The sequence below is a fragment of the Haliaeetus leucocephalus genome, unplaced genomic scaffold, assembly GCF_000737465.1.
Source record: "Haliaeetus leucocephalus isolate CR32 unplaced genomic scaffold, Haliaeetus_leucocephalus-4.0 Scaffold135, whole genome shotgun sequence".
In the NCBI taxonomy this organism is placed as follows: domain Eukaryota; kingdom Metazoa; phylum Chordata; class Aves; order Accipitriformes; family Accipitridae; genus Haliaeetus; species Haliaeetus leucocephalus.
In genome coordinates, this window is record NW_010972571.1 from 1,336,968 (window position 1) to 1,361,381 (window position 24,414).

The 24,414-nt window shown below is 36.3% G+C and overlaps 1 protein-coding gene across 1 annotated transcript in view; it reads right to left on the bottom strand.

Moving 5' to 3' along the window:
- The window catches only part of TBC1D5 (TBC1 domain family, member 5), a 297,889-nt gene that overhangs the window by 126,905 nt on the left and 146,570 nt on the right, over positions 1-24,414 (bottom strand). The window contains exons 5-12 of the mRNA XM_010585896.1: positions 21,754-21,862; positions 19,831-19,920; positions 19,655-19,726; positions 16,792-16,859; positions 10,562-10,664; positions 4,112-4,200; positions 2,561-2,611; positions 2,403-2,472 (exon numbers count right to left, since the gene is read on the bottom strand). Of these exons, the coding sequence (XP_010584198.1) occupies positions 2,403-2,472; positions 2,561-2,611; positions 4,112-4,200; positions 10,562-10,664; positions 16,792-16,859; positions 19,655-19,726; positions 19,831-19,920; positions 21,754-21,862 (652 nt within the window). The remainder of the gene's footprint in view (positions 1-2,402; positions 2,473-2,560; positions 2,612-4,111; positions 4,201-10,561; positions 10,665-16,791; positions 16,860-19,654; positions 19,727-19,830; positions 19,921-21,753; positions 21,863-24,414) is intronic.

Consider the following 24,414-nt stretch of genomic DNA (forward strand, 5'->3'; position numbering starts at 1 on the left):
AATATCACATCAGTTGGTGTGAAAGAAACAGCCCAAACGGAAAGATGCTCAAATAACCTAGTACAACTAGGCCGCCAAAATGTTTAACTAGAAGTGACTCACAGTGCCTGTGCCTAAAGCACAGAAGCCAAGTGGACAACATGATACTGTGCCCCTGCCCATACTCAGTATATATTAAGTTGTCAGATGAGAAAAACCACCCGTTTTCTTTTTGTGAGCTTCTAAGTCTGGGAAAAAAATTAAGTGCACGGGTTTAGTCATCTACTGCTAACACAAAATATAAATGATCAATCCTAAAGGGATGCAGTTCACAATAAAAAGACAAAAAGAGGGATGGCTCAGAGATATGCTATACTGTTTACAGGAGAGCATCAGATTCACCTCTAAGAACAGTTTAAATGTGGGTACCAGTGAAATGAAGCTGAAAAATTCAGATCAAGCATTAGGAACAGAGTCACTAAATCCTGCCACAAAACATTACCTACCACAACATGAACTGGAATGGCTGGCACTCGATACTAATACAATTTATATATTCATGCATTTAGGAAACAAATGCTACAGCAGTAAAGAGAGGCTAGGACATAGTACAAGTATAAACCGTGGACAGATTTCTCTCATTAACCACTAGGGAATGGAGTAGCTGGAGAAGCTCCTCTAATGGCAATTGGGAGTAATGGAACCAACTGTTAGAGGCTATAAAATGTAACATGTCTCTCAGAGCACATGCTTTCATTGCTTCCTTTGTGAAGATTCAGACTTTATTATGTAGCTTACCCTCAAAGTCATGACTGTAAAAGGCATACGTACAAGAAAGGATTATTAAAGATTATACATGTTTGCAAAGAACAAGAACAAACAACTAGATATTAATCCATGCGCTTTGCATTGTTAATTTTTTATGCCATGAAAGGACTGGAAAGGGCAATGTAAACTTTCACCTTCTACCCAAGTACTGCAAATCTGTAAGGAGACCTAGTTATTTCCCAGAATAAAATTCAACCTCAGACTTTACCACCTCTGTCACAGAAATTGGAACATTCAAATGCATTTGAATATACTGAATTCTGAAAAGCTACACTCAGAGAAACATGTCTCAGCTTTGTTCCTGGAATAAAAGTGACTATGTAATAAGTTCATAAAATTTGTATCTCATATGCTTTATCCTTAGTTACTGAGAACTATGTAAAAACCCAAATCCAAATAGTAATTTATAACTGTAGATAGCTTAGGCCAAGATGCCAGTGCTCCATGTCTAATAAAATATATACACAGATACATTTAAACATTTAAAGAAAATAGAAGCTTTTAAGTGAGTCTTGGGTGAACACCTTTTCCCTCAACAGACAAGAAAAAAACACCTCTCAAACTAGTACTCTCTAATTACAGTTTGCAAATATAGGTTTTGGTGCACACATGTGGACATGCAAACCCAACCAATTTCTTACTGATTTTTTGTTAACTCTAGATACCCACCCCACGGTCTATGTGAAAAATGCTGAAGTGAATCAAGCTGGAACTAAGTTTGGAGGACAACTCTTTTACAATATAATACACTGAAAGTCTTGGCAATACCTGTAACATAGCTATGTTTTGCTAGAGCCTTCTACATACACTCCATTACACAAATCATTTTTCAGTATTAAAAAAAAGACAGAAATGTAAACAGGGAAAGAGACAGGAAAAAATATTCAAAGGAAATCTTGAGCAATTGACTGAGGGAATTGTCCCTCATGCCACGCATGAAAAACGGTTACAGGCAAGGACTAGATAGTCCCTGGAAGGTCCCTGCAAAGAAGCAACATACTAAATACAGTGGTGTCTGTATAGCTACACAGGATATCTGAGGGCACAGACATTCCCTCTGTTTGAATACCCTGAGGTCAAGAAGAAATAAAGTAAGGAAATGGAGTGATGAAGTCAGGGGAAAATTTACCCTGCCCTTTGATGGACAGGCTATGATTAAAGTTTTGGTTTCACAGCAAATTGTTTATATTGTAAACAGCTGAAAACAATTCAAGCCTCAATAAGTTGAACACTGCCTATATACATTTATTTAACATGACATTTGCACAGGTTTTGGGCATGTAGATGTGCCTATGACAGGCATTTTTTCGAATGCTACCCAAGAACATCACTCATAGATAGGTGAATCTGTGTTTGCACATTTGGCTTTTGATTACCAAGTGATCTTTCAACAGATAGAAACTCTCAACTGGAAGACTTTCCACACATGCTTATGACCAAGTTCTGAAGAACCTCTAAAGAATGTAAACTTGCTTGAGCCTGCTTTAACCAAGTTGTTTAAGAGAAGATGCCTTATTAGCTTCAAATTACTTGAATCATATTAAAAATCACCTTTGCTTAAAAATACAATAAAAACATTTTAGAGCAATATTTACCTTCTGACTGTCATGTTCAAAAGTTGAAAACCAATGTTCTGCAGTCTTCATAAGACATGTGAACATTGCACTGAAGGGGAAAAAACCAGAAACTGGGTGTTAAATAATGTATTACAAATAAGAGCAAACTAAACGTAAAGGAAGTTGTTAACACTTACTAGGCATCATGTTCCAGATATTCAGGATTCAAAAGAACTTTCATTTCCTCACTGAAAAAGGCAACAGTGAACAATCCAAATGTGAATGTTTATTTTTGGTCAGTGTTCTGCATGTACTATTATGTATTTATAAGCCAACTTTCATATAAAGTGCAAATGAGAAAACTAGCCTTTTTAATTAAAAAGAGCAACTCCACTGAACAAATGAAGTCTTTCCTTTTTATAAAGATCAAAACCAAATTAGCTGCCTTGTCTGCACTACAATGAAGTAACCATCTAATTATTCCAAATAACAAATTACTGAATGTCACAATGTATTATTTGAATATGCTTGATCTAGAATAATTGATTGCTGCACAATCTATCACTGTTTGTCCCAAACAAAAAAAATATGGTTACTGGTCAAATATGCAGTATCAAAACATTAATTTATTTTGTTTTAATAGCCTGTATTTTTATTGTACTTTAACAGCAATTAATCAGTGACAGCACCCCTTTTCCATCTACTTTGCTGCTTAGCTCTACTTTTTCAGTGGGGATGGAACAGAATGCTGTGCATAACACATGGTTATTTTAAGTTACTTAGCACTGAAGAGCATCTTCTAGGTAGTTTCAGGATATCTAAGGACAGACTTTGAATAAAAACACGCACTTGTAAATAATCTCCATCCTTATGCTTAACTGCCTTTGGACAATCACGTTGAGGGGTGCTAACAGAGGTTACATTATACAGTATATGTAATTAAATTGGCTTTTATTCACTGCTGAACTCCAAAAGAGAGTGCAAAAAGACAGATGAAAAGAAATTACTTAAATATCACAAGAGATACAAGAAGGCAACTTTTTTTTTTTTTTTAAAAAAAGGTTTACATATAGGGAAAGAAAAAAAAGCACCTGAATCTGGTTGTCAGACAATCATGTGTGATGTAATATTTTATATATATATGTGTATGATTACACGTGCACACATACACACACACACAGTTTGAGTGAAATAGAGAATCAATAGGTAAACTTAATGTTACTACCAAGTCAAAAGATAGTCAGATATTGCAGCTACAACATTGCAGGTGATGAAAGAAATATCAATCACAACAATTCGTCTACATTGATTTTTTTTTCCTTTACGATATGAGGAAAAGAGAGTTGGTAACATGTTCTATGACTGTAGTTCTCTAATCTGCTTCCAACCTGCAATGACAAAAACTAAACCACTTCTGGCAATAAGAATGAGGTGAAGCGGTCGGTAGTTATGTAAGCTTTTCGATTAAGGTTTTCCTTAGGTTTCTTGTCTCCCCTTTTTTTGCCAGCTGTTATCTGTGAAGGGGCCAATGTCTACACTTTTAATTCCCCTTTCAGAAGCTGTAGTAGGGAAGATGAAATAAGGACATTCCCATCAAAGCATAAGGAGGCAACAATTTCTGACATCAATTTATCAATTATAAACAAAGAATTAAGTAAGACATGTTTCTAAGTTCTAGTCCAGCCAACTTACTTATTTTTTTATGAAAGCAGATTTTTAATACTATACAAATAAAATACAATGCTTGCCTTGGTTGTGCAGCTTCACTGGCATGTGAAAAAGCTTGGTGGTCACAATGCAGGATAAAGACAATGGGAGCTAAAAGTTCATGCATACCCTAAACATAAAAGGAAGCAAAAGTATAGTAAGATTTTCCAGTCATATAATAGTTCCTAATGCATATCATCAGGCAGCCAGCAATATTAGGTGAAGACTAACTAAAAGCATGAACATTTACATTCTTAACAGAATGGTTTCATAATCAATGGCTTTTATCTTAAATTCTGATTAAATCCAAGTGTTTATTCTTCTATAATATACAGAAGCAAGTTATTCTCCCTTTTTCGAACACAACAGACAACAAATTGGCAATGGTAGGCAATGCTGCACCTGGCAGTTTACTCCAAGATCAAAATTCATAAATATGAATTTTATTTATGATAATTACAATCATGTTCCACAGTACAAAGATCTGCAATAGGGACAAATTACAAAATTTTGAATTATTTTTTATTTGATAATGTTCCAAAACCATAGATAAAAGCATAACAATAGCCTTCAGAGGAGACAAGGGCAGCTATCTGGGAAATTGTGGTGAGGCACTGGAACAGGTTGCCTAGAGAAGCTGTGGCTGCCCCATCCCTGGAAGTGGTCAAGGCCAGGTTGGATGGGGCTTTGAGAAACCTGATCAAGTGGAAGGTGTCCCTGCCCATGGCAGGGGGGTTGGAACTAGATGTTCTTTAAGGGCCCTTCCAACCCAAACCACTCTATGATTCTATGATTCCTATGGACATGAGAAATCAATGAGTTGTTTGGGTTTTGTTTTTTTCATTTAATTTGTTATGTCAATATTAAAAATAAACTTATACTAACACAATGCATAGGAGACTGTTCCATTACAGACTATTACTTAGATATGCAAACTATATTAAGATACAGAAAAAATACAGAAACATGCAGGCATCAGAACAGAAAAAAACTGGTGGATAGTCGAGGACTTGGGCCAGCATTAGAGGCATGGCTGGGCTACCCAGGCCAGTTATTGGTGTTTTTACCCGGAGCTCATCAGGAAAAAAAAGGAGTCTTGATTCGCCTTGATTCACCTGGGGCTTGTCAATTTGTTATCAGGAGCAGAAGCAACCGCTTCAGGAAACAAACAATCCAGTTGGCAAGCAGCTACACACTGGCAGGTAAAACTATAGCCTGCAGAATGAAACCTCATCTTCAGCAGATATTCAGCCCCTTCCCTCAGATTAGATCAGGGAAAAGGAGGATTTGGCGTAACATGACTGGGGAATTCGGTTATGTCAGGGCAGTTGGGCTTCCAGCGGTAGACTAGGACGGCAGGTAGGAACTACGCAAGTTACACGTTGGGCTGGGGGTCACCCATACAAAAGAAGTGAGGGGAGCCCTTTGGCGGTGGAAGGGATGTGGGATGAAGGGTGGAGACCTGCCTGGCTGCCTCTGGACACAGGGATCACTCCAAGGGGAGGGAACTCCTGAGCTCAGCCCAAAACCACCAACTACAGCTGGGGCTTGGTGCCAGGCACCCAGGCTACCCGTGCCGGGTCTCACCCTGGGTGAAGTCCTTGCCCGGCTGTAGGAGGAAGGAAGAGTGTGCTGCCAGCAGTGCTGCCGTTCAAAGCTGCAACTACGTCACCAAGTGGAGCCTCAGTCCCAACTGCAGGTGACTGCTCTGGGCAGAGAGGGTGCCAGGAAGACCATCTTGTCTATCCTGTTGGCAGAAAGAGCACTGGGGCTAGCCCATCAAGCTCACAGGCATTTCAGGCTGCTGTCGGTAGTCAGATGGCGGGTCCCCAGACAGGAGCTGTTCTACTTTTAGGCTTGCAGTTCCAAGCTAGGAAGCCTCTCCACTTGCTTTTCCAGCCCTTTCAGTGATGGACAGACGTGAGCAACGGAAGACTTGCCTGTACGGCTACCCTGCTGCTTTGCTGGTATATCAGTTGATATTCCATGTAGCATTTGAGGAGTATTCAATATCAGTGAGTTAGCTTATCACCTTCATATGCATAAAACAGATCCATTAACTACTAAAAACCTTCAACTGTTACTGGAAATAATAGGGTGTTCCTTAAGTGGTCCAAGCTGAGCAGAGAGGTAGATGTGGAAGCCCTCTCTAGATCATTATCTATTTCGAGTGTGCTCAGATGCATGTTAGTGAATCTTATCTGTTTGTAAGAGGAAATTCCAATACCTAGCAGCGCTGAAGGAAAAAAAAGAGGTTTGGAAATTTCTCTGTGTGCTATCAACTGAAATCCTAGGAAATTTAATTTTAATTTCTCCAGGACTGAGATGACTTATAACCTCAACTGTAGGGTTGCAGCAATAGCAGTCAGTTGACTGGGAAAAGCTAAAGACAGTGACACTACTGAAGTTTGGATGTTTTCCTTCTCTTCCTACTTCTGAACTTTTAGGGACTACTTTGAAAGATGAAGACTAAATAGAAATTCAGTTAGGAAAAAAAAAAGATTAAACCTAATGTAGCCACTAGATTTCAGGAGCTGACGTAAAATTCCCAGGCACAACAACGTGGGTTAGACTACAAATTGACAGCTTTAGATTTCTCAGAGTCTTATGGTCATACCAAGAGGGAAAGGAGTAAGACAGACAGGGAGGTAGGTCCAGGATTAGACAACAAATATAAGTGGCAAAAATATTTAAATAAACTGTAGATAACCTGGGTTGTACTTTCATACATACTCACAGCCCTCGGTTAATTAACAACTCCATGTCTAATCTTTTATTCGCCCTGATATACTAACATGAAATAAGAGAAATGGAAATGCCAAAAACTTGACTGTCTAATAAAACTACCACCTAAGCTGTAAACATATAAGCTGAAGAAAAAGAAAGAGGACATAAAATAAGAATTAGTTATAAAAGATGAAAGCACATCATACATTCTTCCAACATAATAATCTATCAACTTTATAATAAAGTAGAATCATAATGTGGCTGCCCACATACAACAAAACCAAAACAAACAGATGATTAAATATCAGGATTTCAAAAAGATACCTCTGATCTTTCAGTTACAAGTGTACTTCAAATGTTTAGAGATTTTTAGCTTGGCAAGAAAAGCCACCAGTGTAATATGCATACACATATTTTTTCAATGCTGCAGTTTACTAAAACTCTTTAGTGTTAATAAATAAGTTGACAGAACTCAGATAATTTTATGACACTTCCCAGCTACAACAAAATATTGATTTCATAATACAGCCTATGGTTTAGAAAGAAAACCAGAAATATAGCATTTCTACAATGAAAAGTGAATCAATGCATTTCAAAATTGTATTGACTTCTCCAAGGGCAATCAAATCATCAGCGAACAATAGCTAGCCTAGTGATTTAGCTTAATCATCACTATTTGTTTTCAGTGTAACTAGGACCAGAATTTTGGCACCAGTCTTACAGAAGAATGCTAAGAGTAATTTTTACGTATCCTTAAGTACAATATACTATTCTCTTTAGATTTTACATTTACAGCTGCTATTTAAAAATTCAACAATCCCAGTGAGGATTCTGTCTTTAAAATCTGTAATACAGCTTCACAACTTTCTACTCCATTTGACTAGGGACAGAAATATCTTTTTCCTCATCAAATAAAATGTTACTTCATGCTGGTCAAAAACCCACAAACCCCACTACAAAGACAACTTTCATGCATATATGCATATTAAACAAACATTATTGATTGCTTCTTGTAAGACTATATGCTGATGCTATGTAATAGTTTCAATAAAAAGTTGTAAACTTCAGATACACTTTATTTACATTTATAAGCATGCAAATTGTCAAGGATCTATAACTTTTTCCAAATATTTTGAAAGAGAAACATTGGGTCCTGTACAGAGGCTGACAGACAGAAGTATAAGTTTTCATTTATTGGCCAATTGTTATAATTCCAATAGCAAATGTAGCTCTTGTATGTGGTCATACAAACGAGACAGAGGAATTCTCATAGAGAACAACAGGATCAGTCCCATGATGAATACTGAATATGAAGACAAACTCCTTAATTTGGACTTTGTATTCAGGTCACTGTAGAAGGAGCAGCTTGGAGGTGATCTGTTATTGATGAATTAATAGTAACCATTACTTTCAAGAAAGTATGCTAGGCTTTGATGTAGTGGAAATTATGGGAAGTGGGGCTTAAGTCAATGGTAAAAACAGAACCAATAAAAATAGTAGGACAGGAAGATTGACTGCAACATAGGTATTTGCTAAAAGAGGGAAAAAAACATACACTGTCACCACCACATACCCTATTTCCTATTAGCTAATTCAGAGAAAGGTACTGATGGACATGAAAGAAATGTTATCTAAAAAGAGAGGGACATCGGGACAAAAAAGCAGGATTGTTACTCATAAGTTAACAGGAGCATTGCTTTAAACAAACAAACAAACAAACCCACCTTTTTAAAATGAGGTAAGAAAAAAGAAAAGCTCCTAATAAAAGTGACACATGTCCACAACAAGAGAGGAAAACCACAATTATTTGCTATTTTGTGGACTTGGCACAGCACCATGAGACTTGGGTGATATACTGAACACACTTCAGAGAGATTAAATCAACAGTTTTTCATGATCAAAATTTATTTGATTTTCTGCACTTCACCTCTCCCCTTAGTCCTGTGGCAAGCCCTTCCTGGAATTACTGCAGTACTGATGCACACCAGTTGAAAACAGAGGTAAAGAAGTTTTCTTTGTCAACAGCCTGTAGGCTCGCAAAATTGAACCTGTTCTTTTATCTGCCTATGTTCATTTAGCCCACCAAGCAGTCTTTATTAAAGCTGAGGCATCAGGCAGTCAAAGTTCATTAATACCATTTATATAATCTCTGCAGTTTCAATTAACTCAGCAAGACATTCTACTACATGATAACAGTCTCATTAATTCAATAAAATCCCATAACTATTAACAATATGGTCTATGTTAAACGGGGTGTCACCTAGTAGAAAATAATAGCTTTAACAGCTTGTGATGAAACTCAGGGCTTTTTTTTTAAATTTGATCTGGCTAAATATTCCATCCTTATGCAGAAAGGTATTATTTCTTCTTAAGGAATCAAGAGGATTTTAAATATGAGCAGAGGGTAATTAAGTCCTTTTAAGACATATCAAAGAGTAAAATAATACTTCTTATTCAATGAATGATAGAGTAAATTAGCTGGAATGTGTTCTTCCATTTTCCCATCATCAGTACTCTGGCCTATATTCACTAGAAAGGGGAGGCTGAATACTGCCAAAGTGTTTTCTTTAGCAGTGCCCTTCAAAATACAGCTCACAAATCTCATTTTTTCTTGCTCTCATGCAAGACTATTCCTTGCTCACAGTCTGTCAAACATGAGAAATAACCAGCTGATAGAGATTTCATATGTTTGATAACTACAAATTTGATTTTTGATATACTTTGTAAGACAGTTCTTCAGAAGTAACTGTTCCTTTAACTCGTATGTGTCGTTTTTTTCGAGAAACGCCACTAATTTCCTGGCTTGAGGACTGGGTGGTCACAGACCATGCATGAAAGCATACAGTGCGTTATAAAAATCTTCACATTTTCTGAACCTCTGTATTTTTGTCATGAAAAAATTTCTGCCTACCTGAAGTTTGCTGCTCTACAGTTTATCCTTTGCCCATGCACACAGAGTATCCCCTAGTTTGTCAGTCTCTACTTACTCTACAGTTAATAGCCTGAAGAAACAAATAAAATACACTTGCATTCATACTCTGCATACTGGTCTTGCTATATTAATTTAGTATCAAGCTTGCACTCGCTTCAAAACCTTCAGAACAAATGTTAAATTAATTTAGCCTGCATCCATATAGATGCACAGTTAGCGCAGCTTTAAGGCTTTTTTTACCATTTTATCAAAAATGGTTTGAGCAGGCTCTCCTTTAGGTAACACTATAAAAGTGGTATTTGTAGCACCCTTATCCTTCAGTCAAGAGCATTTGTCAGCTGCATTATATTTGGATGCTACAGGGTTAGATAAAGGATCTATTTGCTAACATACCGCATGGCTTTAGCATTTTGAGGAAGAACTTAAAATATTATGTAAAACTTAAAATAGTAAACTTTGCCTAAATTTCAGAAGTCACTATGTCTTTTGTTTATTCAGCACCATTTTTAATCCTGCTGCATACTTTATCTAAACAGAGAAAGCCCTTCTTTTTATTTTCTTTCCTAACCAACACTGAAGAAAAAGATGTTTATAAAGAAATTTGAAGTTAGATAACTTAGCAACCTTAAAGAAAACAATTTTAGGGACTCTCTTATGAGGAAAAAGCATATGTTATTCAATGAGCTTACTTTTCTTACTATCCAGTTGACAAGCCGCTCTTTGATTACTTTAGCATTATGATACAACTTCAGATACAGAAGAACTACATTATTGTCAAACTGTATAGAAAATGTTGAGTCAATGAATGCCACCTGTACAGTATTTTCATTACCTGTTTATAAAGTAACTGCTCATTTTCTCTGGCATAGCAGAACAGAACATCTGTAAGAATTTTCCTCACATTCTCTTGCTGGAAGTACTGCATTTCAGGAAAGCTGAAAATGAAGAAATACAGCAAAATTAAACAATATAGCGCACAGAATCTCAATTGCTGGTCTTCTAGAAACGGTTTTAGGTAGGACAGCACCTCCCTTGGCTGCTTTCCCACCGCTCTGCAAGAATAAGAACACTTCTAAAGACTTGTGACATTTGTTTTGCAACAAAAATTCTGAATCATGTTCTTTAATATACATCAGTCCGCTACATAGATATGATGATATCATCAGTTATATTTAAATAAGTAATCCCTTCTAATATTATGAAAACTAGAGATCTGCAAGAATGAAATGCAATGGCAGATTGTTTTAATCATCAGCTTCTTACAAACAGCCAATCCACTAAAAATGAATGACTTGGAGCATCTAATCAAAATAAAATGATGTACCGTATGAGTATGTTCCTGCCTAAACAATCATGTTCCTTTGCTCCTCCATGTCATGAAAACAAGTTGAATTGAAGCAGAATGAAAGGAGACAGAATGAGAGGCAATGGCTGAAGCAAAGATCTACCCTCTCCTTCCTGTTATCTATTGATTAATTTGATTCAGGTACTGGAAAAATAAGCACTGAAGATCAAATCTCCATAGAGAAAAAACATACTTTATATGACATGCTTCCATTTTTTTAATCTGTGTTAGGTTGGCAACTGTAACTGGATCATCGGTTTGCCCTGCAGTTTCACGAACAGTGCTTATCCCTGCTCTTCGTTTTTCTCAAGACAAAAGTTGGGCAAATGAAGAGTACAAGAGCTACAATATGTTAAGGAAGTTTGTAAAATTTCCAGTTCTAAACTGGAGTAAAATGGAAGAAAGAAGAGTAGGTCAGAAGAAGCATATACAGAAGGGTTCAAAATTTCATAAACATTTTAAAAATTATTAGCATTTTAATGACAAGATTATTAAAATATCTCATAACTGACATGAAAACCAGTATCCTAAGCTCCAATGTATCTTACTGGCATCTTTTGTGATGCAACATAATTAGGCGTTCCACTGTCTTTAGCAGCTGTCTCAAATAAACTTTACAATTATGAAACCATTTGATACTCTGGCAGGGCAAATATCCTTTAAATGAAACAGTATGATGTGGACCTAGTGTGAGAGTAAGTGAAAAAAGTTTCTGGGAAAATCCTGTTATAAATGTATAATCCGGGAAAATGTAAATATTTACAATCTGTAACTATTCTGAAGCAACTCTCACCTGTGCATCCTGTTCCTTGACTGTTGGAGGTAGGAAATAAAGTGGTTATGTAGGACGTACTGTAATGAGTAAGTGCACAAACAAGTGTTTTCATGCTTACTGAAGAAGTAACTAGATGGCAAAAAATGTTTCATAAAGCAACCACTCCAAACCACATCCAGCTATATGGAGCAATAACAAATAAAACCAAAAATCCAGAAAGGTAGAATACTAAAAAGAAAGGAAAAGGTAAAGTTGGACAAAGGAAAACAGAAGGGTACTTAAAAAGATAACAATGTTAGGCCTTAGGCTAGATTGCTGAAATAAAGGCTACAGTATTGTCAGTTTGCAAATGAATTCACATGGATTGCAGATAAGTTTTCCTCAAGCAAATTTTGTTTTTCCTGCTTCCCAGGTCTGAGCTAGGATGCTAAACTTTAGACCAGTTATATTAAGGCTGTTGTAAAGCCTGTCACAGAGAAACAATATAGGGAATTATAATAAATTACTTCAGATAAAACTGTTAGCGTTAATAATTACTGTAGTCATCTCACAGAGGTGATGACAGGTAAGCACAGAAACGTAACTAATTAAGGCTAGAAAGGTGCTTTGTAATCCTTGGCTGAAGGACCTGAATCAAGAGCCAAGGCAGAGAAGACACCGTGGCTTAAACACAGCAATGCTGAAGCCCTGAGAAAGGCATTGGGATGAGGGGTGTAACGTTTTCCTGGCACCTGGTGGGGATAATGGTAGACCAACATTTGGAAACTTGTATGCACTTGTACTAATCATATTACTGTAAAGGAAGGACACAGCTGAGACCAAAAGTGCATTACAGCAGATGGTAATCGACATAATTTAGGGGTTTGAAGAGATTATTTCTGAAGGACTGTTATTCAGGCCTGCCCTATGAAGTTTAGGAAAAGAAGACTAACAAAGAAAACTCAAAAATACACAGAGATATCTGTGAGGATCTAGTAATACCAGAGATTGTGACAGAAAGGATAATAACGAACTCAGGAATAAGCTGGCTGAAGTATTAATTATAGTAAATGTAAATACAAGAGATCATAAGGGAACTATCAGTTCAGGATGGATTTTTATGCAGAATGTCATTTTATGATTAAGGCACTGTTTTAGAAATACAGTATCCTCAAATCAGGCAAGGTAAGAATACTTTTCATGAACACTAGAATATTACATTTAATTACATTTCTGAGAAAGACTGCGTAAGGACATGGGAATTTTGCTTGCCTTTTTTACAACTGCTACAATTAAACAATGGCACATTGAAGTCCCTGCTTTCTGAAAGTGAAGACCAGCATGAGTCAGTAATCATCTTTTAAAAGATTTCTCTAGTCCATTTAGGGGCCCCTACACCAGAGGCAGCCAGACTTTGACACAGAAGAAACTTAGGCTGGCAACCAAATAAAAGAATGCACAAATACTTTATGAAACAAATTTGGTGGCAGACAGAAATGAGGCTCTTAACCACAGCCACAGAGTGACCATCTTTTCTTTCATGTACAGATTCCACCCCCTGCCATTCCCCAACTCTGTTACTCAGCTGGAATGAGGAAAGCTACTAAACCAGAAAAAATGGAAGATGCTCTCGCAACTGCAAAGGTTTGGTAAAGAATAATAACTGCCCCCCCGTAGCTCACTTTTGTTTTGAAAAGGAATAGACTGGTGTATAAAGGTAGCTCTCCCTTCCAGTAGCCCTCCTCTTGCACAGAAACTAGGTTTTGTCTCCTGTGTTCATACTGAATGGATTGCTTTTCTTCCCATTTCTTCTATATGCTTAGGAAGGATGTTGCTACCTAATGCCTTCTCCACTACCTTTTTTATGGGTGTTTTTTATTTTATTTGGGAGATGGAGAGTTTGAAACAGCAGCACCCACCACTACTCATCTTCACGCAGCTTCCATTGTCCTAAACTGTGGGTTTTACTCCTGAAGCAGAAATTAGGTAGACCAATATATAAAAATACTACTACAAAAGAAAAGAAATCCACTTGATTAGTCTACTGGGAAGGCCCCATAAGCAGTTTGTTTCCTTAAAATACTGGAAAGAGAAAGAGGGTAATCAAATCTAGCCATTTACAATCCTAGATGTACAAGGTGATGCCAGCAAGTAGACTGGTATTTTGGTTTGACTGGTAGCTAGATGCCCTTTCATCTGCCAATCTGCTGATTTCCATTTCTGCAGAATATTTTTAAAAATTCTTCTTTATCACTTACCTTCTTAATCACTACAAAATAAATCAGCATTGTTGTTTGGTACATCTTTTGAATGACAGTAATTAATCATTGCATTCTTAAGTCTGTTATGAGTTACTATGGTGCTAGTTCACACACATCTTCCTTTCTTAGTAGAATAATAGAATGCAGTATTATAGTCATAACATGGTTGGTACTGCTATCTACATTTAAAGTAAGGCTTTTACTTGGATTATAGTAAGCCTCCTTTACCCTCCATCCACCCTCATTTTTAAAAGCTTCTCACTTGAGATAGAAAGAGGTGGTGTTTGGTTCCAGCTCAAAAGTACACGTTTCTAGACAGCTGAAGGAAAATCCATTCTGAAACTCTCAACTACCGTAAAAAATGTCAGGTGATTAATTAGAAATGTTGATCACTAATGAGTTAGGACTAACTTAACAAAATCCTTCTCTACTTCCCTTGTAAATATTGGAAGTTCTTACTATGCATCAGGCAAAAAATTATATTTAGACATTATGGCTTGGATTACTCTCACCTGACTTTAGGTGACTACAGTTTAGTTAGGTATGGGTGAGCTAGAAGCCTTTTATAATTACAGAACTACAGAAGATTCTCTACACCATGATTTATCAGACCTATATTAGACATTAACTTTAGGAAGAGATGATTTGTGCCCTCAAATTCTTCAGGCACATAGTCTGTAAAGAATGAGTAGTCCAGTTGTGAGCATCTATGTTTTACAAATCTAATTATTAGGTGAGATAAGGATTCACAAAATGCATATGAACACACACACACACACACAAACTTTATCACAGTTCCCTTTAGGTAACAGAATCCTGACATTTAAAACAATTTAAACCAATACCAATTTTAAAAGCATATTTCTACCCACTTCTCCCATCTATTATTACTACACTTCAGAGAATTATAATAAAAACATAATAGAGGAAATTTTTTACTGCTTTGATAGATGGGACTCTGGTTTGCTACTCTCTGTGCAGTTACCGTCACTCTCTACAGCATTATTTACTTGATGCTGTTGGATGATGGAGTACTGAACTCAATGACAAAGAATATAAAAATGTTCATTAAATAAGAAACAGAAGCTAGAAGGTAATGACTATGGTAACTGAATATAATACTCAATTATTTTAACCTTTAATAAAAAGCATTGTAAATTAATGAGAAATTTTTAAATTGTAACTCCAGGAATTTATTTAAAGAACGAAAATTAAAAGGACAACATTAAAGACAGGGTACTTGCATTCCAAAGCCAAGGAATGTAGAACTTTCTGCTTCTTACACTAATGATAGTTTAGAAACAGATACACATGTATACATAAAATGCACACTGTTTTATGATTAGGCAAACAACAGGTGTACACATAAATGCATGTAGTTTATCAAATAAATTCATGTTACTTTGACAAATTTTGCTCCTTCATTGTTTGCCTTATTTTGATATTGATGACACATAATGTATGCTGCTCATGTTTCAAGTAGACATTATTTTCCATAAATACATAAATGGAAATTTCTTTAGTCACTGTTACTGATATTAGTGAATATTACTCACTCTGCCATTTGCCAGAGTGACAGCCTGGACTTTGTCTATATATATATATATATATGTATATATATATTTAGGTAACAGTCTTACATCCAACATAACCTCCCTACAACTTTTCATTCTCCAATTATAGTTTAGATACGTATATATTTTAATCTTAGAACATCCTGAACTGTTTCCTTTAACACACAAAAAATACCATCTGTTGTGAGAATGCACATGAAAGCATACTCAGATTTTAATTATACATCTCATGGCAAAATGCATTCAAGAATGGGTCTAGGGATGGACATATAAAATATTGCAAAACCAGACAGCAATGATTTCTTCTGCATGACTTTGTTTCTGTAAATGAAAATGTGTGAGCTTGGGATTTGTAACATCTATGACTATCATCACTTTTTTCAAGTTATAAGGAAAAATATTTGCAATACAGTAAAATTTCACATTGTAGCAAACCACTAATTGAATTTAATTTGATTTATACATCAGTCAATGCTTCCACTCTGAAAAGAAATGTTTTCAGGAACTGAGTGTTCTAACTCAAACAAGTTCCTAAACAGGAATGACCTAAGGGCCAAGAAGATGAAAACATAATCACAGTAATATTAGGACAAATTTTAAAAGGCATATGTGACAAATAACACTAGAAAAGTGATAAATAAAAAAAGAAATGCTTAACTTCTCTAGATGAATGACATTTCCCTTACTAATTACAAACTGCTTTTTTTTAATTATTGATTGAATAAGTGTTAAGAATTAAAGAAAGTCATCTGTTCAATCTTGTATTATGGTCATAATTTAGTCAAAAGACCTTTCAGTTTCTTTTACCGCCTCTTTGCTTCATACGGAAAACTCTACTTTAAATTTCATATAGTAATACATTTCCTAATATCTTAATTTAGAAGAGCTTTTCTTCAATGATACCGATAAATCTCCAGGGTTTAATGTTTAACTCCATTTTCTTGTTTTTCACTCCAAGAAAGCTGTATTTTTATATATTTAATATATGTTTCTACACATTTGTGTACAACAATCCTGACTCTTCCACTAACCGAAATCAAGAAAACACAATATAATGTATACCACATGAAAATGCAGAACCTAGATTTATATATGTATATATATTTATTTATTTAAAGATCTACATACGTTCTTGTCACATCTTGTTCAATCATTGCTCGAAGCTCTTTATCCTGGAAAAATTTATTCCAAAGACTCTGAAAGAAGGAAAAATAATTGCATGAAACAGAGACTTCTACTAATACTTAAGGCTTATATACTACGTCAGCAAAGTACTGTACAAATATTAACTAATTAATCCTCAACATTCCTGGTAGGTAGGTATATCAATATTTTATAGGTGAAAAAGAACGTTGGTGACCAAGCCAACTGAGAAAGTCAGTTTAGATCAGAGATGAAAACATTTGGGTTCCTGGATCCTTGTTCTAGGCTCATTCCATTTGCTCACTGGATAGCTGCAGGTCTGTGAGTTACTTGTAAGGGGTCTAGCAAGAATATTTAGAAAGGTAGAGTAAATTCAAACTTACCAGAACCAGCAGCTCAACTGAAAAAAATTCAGTAGTTCACTCACAGAAAAAGGTCTGCATCACCGTACTGTACTACATTTCTCCTATGAGTGTAGGGACCCTAACTGGAAGCTGCTATAACTTCCAGACTGAGAAATTGTTTGGAAGTAAGCTAGTTTGTCTTAGTGGAGGCAAAATCAAACAAGCAATGTATGATGATCAAATACCTATTATGAAAATGTCATCATTCTAATGGTACACATACACAGTGCAGATCAAGACTGGCCATTCTAAGAAAGTTCATATATGGAAAAGCAGGGTATTTAAAGCTCACTGTCACCTCATAAAAAAAATATTAAATAAAAGAGTCTGAAGTAGGTTTAGCTGCTTCTATATCTGTGCTGATGACCATTTCCATTCTGTTTCTTTGGTTTTCATGCCTTGTTTACCAATATTTTGCAAAACTAACCTGAAAGAAGTCAGCAAATGTTGTTTGTATGCTCCAGAAAAAGTATTGTAAAGCCTGTTCTTTATTGTAAAGGGTAGCTTAGCAATATTGATCAAAATACAGAAGGAACAAAATCTATAGCAGTCTTTTCATGCAGGTTAGTTGTCAGATAGCAGCAGCACCAGTGAATGAAATAACATACAAAAAGTGGCTACAATACTTCCAGAATTTCTTGCTCCCCTGTAAGCAACGCATTGCCATGGTGGATTATACTCCACAGAAAAAAAAAGAGAAAGTAAATTAATGTTATCTAGCAGAACGAAGGTAAAATAACAAAAAAAGAAAAAGTTAATTAACTTCTATATTTGTGTTTCAACCTATGAAAAAAACACCAAACTTTAGAAGTATTTATATCCTTGACAACTTCTTACGTAAAACTAGTAACTTTTTAACTCGCAGCTCTTTTGATGCAGCTAGATCCCATTTTGAAAACCCCCTGCCCCTGCTCCCACCCCGGTCTATCAGAGCAAAGGATGAAGAAAACAGAAGCTGCACTGCAAAAAGGAAGCAAAACCCCAGGACACTGAAAGGGTAAAACATTAAGTCACTGCAGAGGCTCAAAGGCACTTCGCTCTTCACTCCTATGCCTGATTTTGGCCTGTGGCTTTGTTTTATAGATTAATCCCCTGACACATACTCTGACATGTTAACCTTTGTCTTCTGCCTCCTGAAGACATCACAGGCAGAAAGAAGGTTGTGCCACTGTGTGTAACCACAAACTACAGCAGAAACACTTTAAATCTTTTATATTTGACACAACTTTCTGTCCGGCTGGATGCAAGAATGGTTTGATGGCATGCACAGTCATGCTGGCTGCAGAGCCACCAACATGCCTCTGATTAATACTTCCATGTTTCAGCAAGCAAATCTCACTTTCCTTCTACGTTAAATATGAAGCAGAGTACCACACTAAATACAAACAAGATACGGACTTCCGTTTGTGACCAAAATGGAGGTACAAGTAGTGCCACCAAAGATATCTGTGACAGTCTTTCCAGGTGTAAATCTCTTAAATGCAGCCGAACAAATTATTTTCATGGCATTATTCTATTTTGAAAATTTGATAAAAAAGAGTTTTCAAAAATGGTAACATAATTAACAGAAAAGCTTAAGGATATGTGCTGTAAAATACTTAAAAGCTTTTCAGGTATAAAAAAATGCAGTAGAAAAACAGCGTTAAAAAAAAAAAAAAGTTGCCCCAACTTAAGCTCCCAAATCTACATGTAAGCCCTCCTCAAAGTGTCATGCCTTCGAAAATACCAAGCTCCTAGGAGATCCTATTAATTTCAATGAGAGTTGGTTGCTCTGCACTTAATGACAGTCAGGCCAAATACTTTTACCACATTTTCAGTATTTCTTTAAAATCTGGATCTTTCATTTTACAGCTGACTGCCTTCTGATTAGAAAAGAAACTTTTGTTTCTTTTAAGTATAAAGAAAAAGAATTAAAAACCTCGGAAGAAATGCCTGTCTTGCAGCCTGGTACTTCACACATTAACTCAGCATGTATACAACTCAGACATACAACAATTCTATTTTTGCTGGAGAAAAACTTCCAAGGCTGAACAGTCTTCCAGAAGAGGGTTCTTCAGTATTTGTTGTTAACAGCATTCCCTTCATATTGACTATTTAAACGCTCCTTCAGCTAGACCCATTTTATGTATAAAACGAAAACACACAGTGATAAAAAAGCATATCAGTTAAAGAAAGGATATGTTGTGAAACTGGACTTACAGTCCAGCACCGATTTTTTGTTCATCACAGCCTTCCCTGCAATAAGACCTGAAAAATCAGAATATTAACCTGGAAATGAGCATTTCTGGTTGTTCAGCAGAGCCTGTGAACACAGGTCAGTTTGGAAATTTAGGAGGGAGATTTTAGCACCTGCCATTTTGCCTTCTTCAGCAAGGACTCACTTGTTTCAGTAAGGTGATGAGAATTGTAGTAGCACATGTTGATAGAACCAAGGGTCAACTTACCCCCTCGTCCTGAGAGAGTGGGTTGTTGATTATCAGATCTTGCTGCCCTGCTTTCCGAGGGTTTGTAATGTGCTGGGTAAAAACAGAAAAAAAATCAAATCCTTTTCTGTTATACTATAAGTATTAATATCTATGTCAAAGCATGAGAGCAGAGAACCTATTTTGTACCAACTTACAATTTCTTTGATCTTAGTGTAAGAAGTTCTTAAGTCTGAAGTGGTTTTAATCCATTGACTTCTGTCTTGGGGTAGAACCTCCAGAAATAACTATCAACAAAATAAAATAAATCCATTAAGTTTCATCAATTTAACATAGTTTTTCATATAAATTCTACCAGACAGCATAAACCACCTCAGAAAGGATGAGCAAGTACTCGACACATAAGAAGAACGCAAAGACCTATAAAATACTCCTGGCTTTAGCACTTTCCAGTCAATAAATAGGGAGCTAGAAACAAAGCAGTTCTATGGTACAAAATAAAGCATTAAAAACAACTGAAGCCACAAACTCAAGCTTTGTAAACTGTCACAACTTCAGTAAAGTTAATTGAGACTTCCAAGGCAGAAACAAAATGCAAAGAGATTAAAATAAATATACAAACTTGAAGCTATTTACATAACACTGATGAGCTAATGCAACATGCTTAAAACCAAATATGAATGCAGAGCAGAAAGTAAGCACTCAGAGATATACTCTACCTAAGAAATGTGGAAAGGGAAAATCTTAATCTATAGAAAAGAAACATGTTCTAGAATTCTGCCAGACAGTTAAAAGAGACAATTTTGCAAAAAGTCCTTGAGAATGCCTACATCTCAGTTCTTTCACATTTCTGTTTAAAAAGGCTTAGAAAGAAACATCTACTGGAGAATACTATTTAATTGCATATAAAGTAAGGAAAACCAGAGTATTTTCTTGCTTTTTAAATGTTTTTATTTACACATTACAAACTGTTAAGAAACAGTAAAATGACAAACAAAAATCATTCCCAAGTAACTAAAAATACTTAAATATTTCAGAACTTAACAAAAACATAGATAATCTTTTTAAAACAGGCAGTCTAAACCAGGGCCCTAACCCATACTGGGACATGCAAATAAAACCAGTCTTATTTCTAAGATAAAACCACTCCTTGATGAATTAGCAGACAGTGAGGGACTTGATGGTTTTCTTACTTCAGGGTTTTGAGTTATGACCTCCTAATTTAGAGGCTCAAGAAGCAGCAGACTGGTAAACAATGCTTGTGGCATATATTCATCTGGCCTCCTGAAGAAAGTATTTTCATTAACTTTAAATTTATTCAATGCTACACACATTTCAAATTTCAAATTTCTTTCATTCATATACAAAGAGTATTTTCATTTTATTTTTATACGTCTTTGTGCCAAAGTGAAGCTTGAGAAATTCCAAGTAAGGTCATTTAAATTATCAGTGCTAACATACAGCAGCTCTACTAAGGAAAATGTTCTCTACCATCATAGTTAGTGCAGAACAGAAGACCTGATGCCAGTGCAACAAAATTCTTTTGGACTTTATATAGCATCTCAGTATTACTTTACTTTCTTTCTCTTCTCCTTCCCCTGCAACTTTAAAAAAATAGAGTAAGAGCCCCCTGAGGACCTGTTGTGTTTTAAGATTGGAGGACCTGGCTTCCCCCTCTATCCAGTCATTACAAGAGGGATTGGTCTTCATTTTCTCATTTCAGTGGGAAAAGCTGCTAGCAGAAGCATCAGACTGATTTTAAAGGAGTCCCAAGTTCCACAAAACATAAATTGTGAGACAAACTTCCTTTTATTTCCAATGCATGACTTCTTTGCACAGACTGAGAGGAGAGCTGGCTGTGTGGCACTCAATTCTAAACACACTACCCAGCACAAAGATATTCTTTCCTAGGAATCTTTTGCTATCACCCACAATTCAGCTTTAAGGCAACTCAATATGATTAGCAAATGTCCTATGAATTATAAAAACGAGTAGGAAAACATTGGGATGAAGTGTCTCGGAAAATTCATGATTCTTTGCATCAATAATCTTCCAGCGCATCAGGTAATGTGTTGATATATTGCAACCACAAACTGTAAATAAATATTTTCTCTTCTTACCTTCCAGCAAACACTACGGAACCTGCTGCTTCTCAGCTGCCCATTAATCCCCTTCAGCCGTATAGTTGCCAAGTAATTGTTGTTTACAAATAGTTCTTCCCATTCTTTACTGCATGCAAAAGCAAAAGGAATGAACATTTAAACAAAAAAAAGCCTTAGCTGATTTAAGGACTATATGACACTACACAATTTTGGATAAGCAGAGGAAAGGAACTTTTTTTTAATGTATATATTTAGTTGTGTACCATTTCTAAACGCATGGCTGTCTTTTTGGACACATTTCTTCTTTGGATTTAATGAATATGTAGATCGCTATAATTATGCCAGCTACTGAAATTCATAATGTCTATGGAGGCTATTCCATTTCCTCTAAAATGTTGGTACTGCAGTTCAGTGAATAAACAAGAAAAATGAATATTAATATAAGCACATTCATGTTTCAGCTGTAGACAAAGAAGTACCTATTCCAAAAATATGCAACAGAAAAGTATACTGTTGACTGTATTAGCTCCTCACATGACATATTTGCTTAAATGAACCTTCTTTTCTTCTTAATGTCAAGCTGGGCAGTTAAGCATAATAGAAGATGACTTTCTTTAACATTTAGTGCTATTTACTATTGAAATCACTCCTACTTCTTTCTACATGATCAGTTTTAAAATTTTAACAGGTGCTAGCAAATTCAAAAAAAACATCAAAAAATTAAAAAGCCTCACTGTATAAACTGTTAAAGGCAAGCTTGAGTACCTTGCAGTACCTATGGCTGACTAGATAAACAACCTAAATATGCCTCCCAGGCATGCAGGCACCAGGGGCCTAACACCTGTGCCTCATTAATATACAAGTAAATCTGCTCTACTGGGAAACAATTGGAAATTAATTGTCCCAAACCATCTACTGAGTTTGAATAAAAGAATTAAATCTATATTTCCTGCACCTTCTACTGAAACGAATCTCAAGAACAGTATAAGCCATCTGATGGTCTTAGTAGCCCAAGACTTGCTCACAGATTTCTGCAACCACTCTAAAATCCAAAGGGTAATTTCAGTGGAAAAAGCTGGGTTATGTGCAAGGAAATGTGTTTCAGAATTATTTTCAATGCATGTCCTTAAGGTGAACATCTCCTTCTCCCACTGTCACATGGGAGACTATTACTTCTCCATGGGAGACCAAATGAAACCAGAAAGAGGGAAACAGCTATTGTGACTCCAGGGTAAGATCTCACCAGATTTCCTTTGCTAAGGAGGGTCACAGAGTGGGTTATACTAAATACCAACAAAGTCTGGTTTTGCAAACTGCCCTAAATCTATCCAAGCTGAAGTTAGTTTTCAGCCTTTTAAGCTGAGTTGTGAGCGGAACTTTTTTTTAAACCTTGTTTTAGATAAAACTTGTTCCGTTTCAGAACAGAATTATATGATACAGTTGCTGGGAATAGTTGGGGAACGGACTTAGTGAGCCAGGAAATTACGGTCCTGTTCCTTTGAGATGGGAGTGAGCTCATGATCCACGCTAGGACCAGAAGCGTTGTGTTTGTGAATGCATCACCCTTCAGGTGGGATCATTTTCTAAAAATATAGGGTGTTTACTTCTGGGCCTTGATCATTAATTACTTTGAAAAGCAAAGGTACTCTGGATAAGAGCAAAGATGACTAAAGCAGTGTTAGCCTGCAGGGGTAAGGGCTGCTTTTGCTTCTGCCAACTGCCAGTATTCCCAGGTGACCCAAACAGCAGCCAGCAAGTCCAATGGTGTGGGGCAGCTTCTTTTCCTCCCGCCACATCCCCTATTCTCTAAGTCGGAAAGACTATCTGGTCATTTCACTGGCTCCCTACCTCCCATACATCCTCACCTTCTGCAGCAAGCTGCCTATGATTGTTTTCCATGATTCTGTCTCCTTTAAATACAACGTATGGTATATAGCAGACACAGCTTGAGAAAAATCTGGCCCTTTCTTTCACAGTCATTTATACTCAGTAACTACAGTATATTATGCCTATCTAAATAACCCTCCTGTTTCTATCATGTATAATTTTCTTCGTTTGCCATTGTAAATTTTGTAGCATCATTGGCCATTGTAACTACTGCCAAGCTGCCTCCCTAAGGCAGCGATGCTTCAAGAGTGACACATTCCCCTGTGCACACAACAGGTCAGACTCCGAAGCTATTCGCATTGTTCTGCAAGTGGATGACATTCCCACAACGCCTTTGAAAATGCCGGTATGTCAGCTGAGTTAGCAAAAGGTTTCAACCAGTGTAACTGTGAATAGAAAGAACAGAGAGGAAAGAAACTCTTCAGGTTTTTTTTTTCCCACCAACTGCTGGGAGTCATTGCTACACAGTAAGAAAGTAATTTCAACACTTCTTAAATTGTATTAGTTCAGATATTATGCTTTGTCTTTTTTTTTTTTAATTTGTAATGCAATTCCAAACACGTTTTGAATAAAATTACATTTAAAACAGCCAAAAGAAATTTGGCAAGATCATATCTCCTCTGCATCCCCCCTTGGCTGCTGGGATCACTAAAAAGAAAAGTTATAAGCAACTGAAAAAAAAAAGATTTGGAAGCTGGAATCTGCTTCAGTTTTAGTAAGGCTGAATGGTATCTAAAATCCTTTCTGAACAGCATGCACTAATTCATTTCTCAAGTATTCTGAATGAAGGCT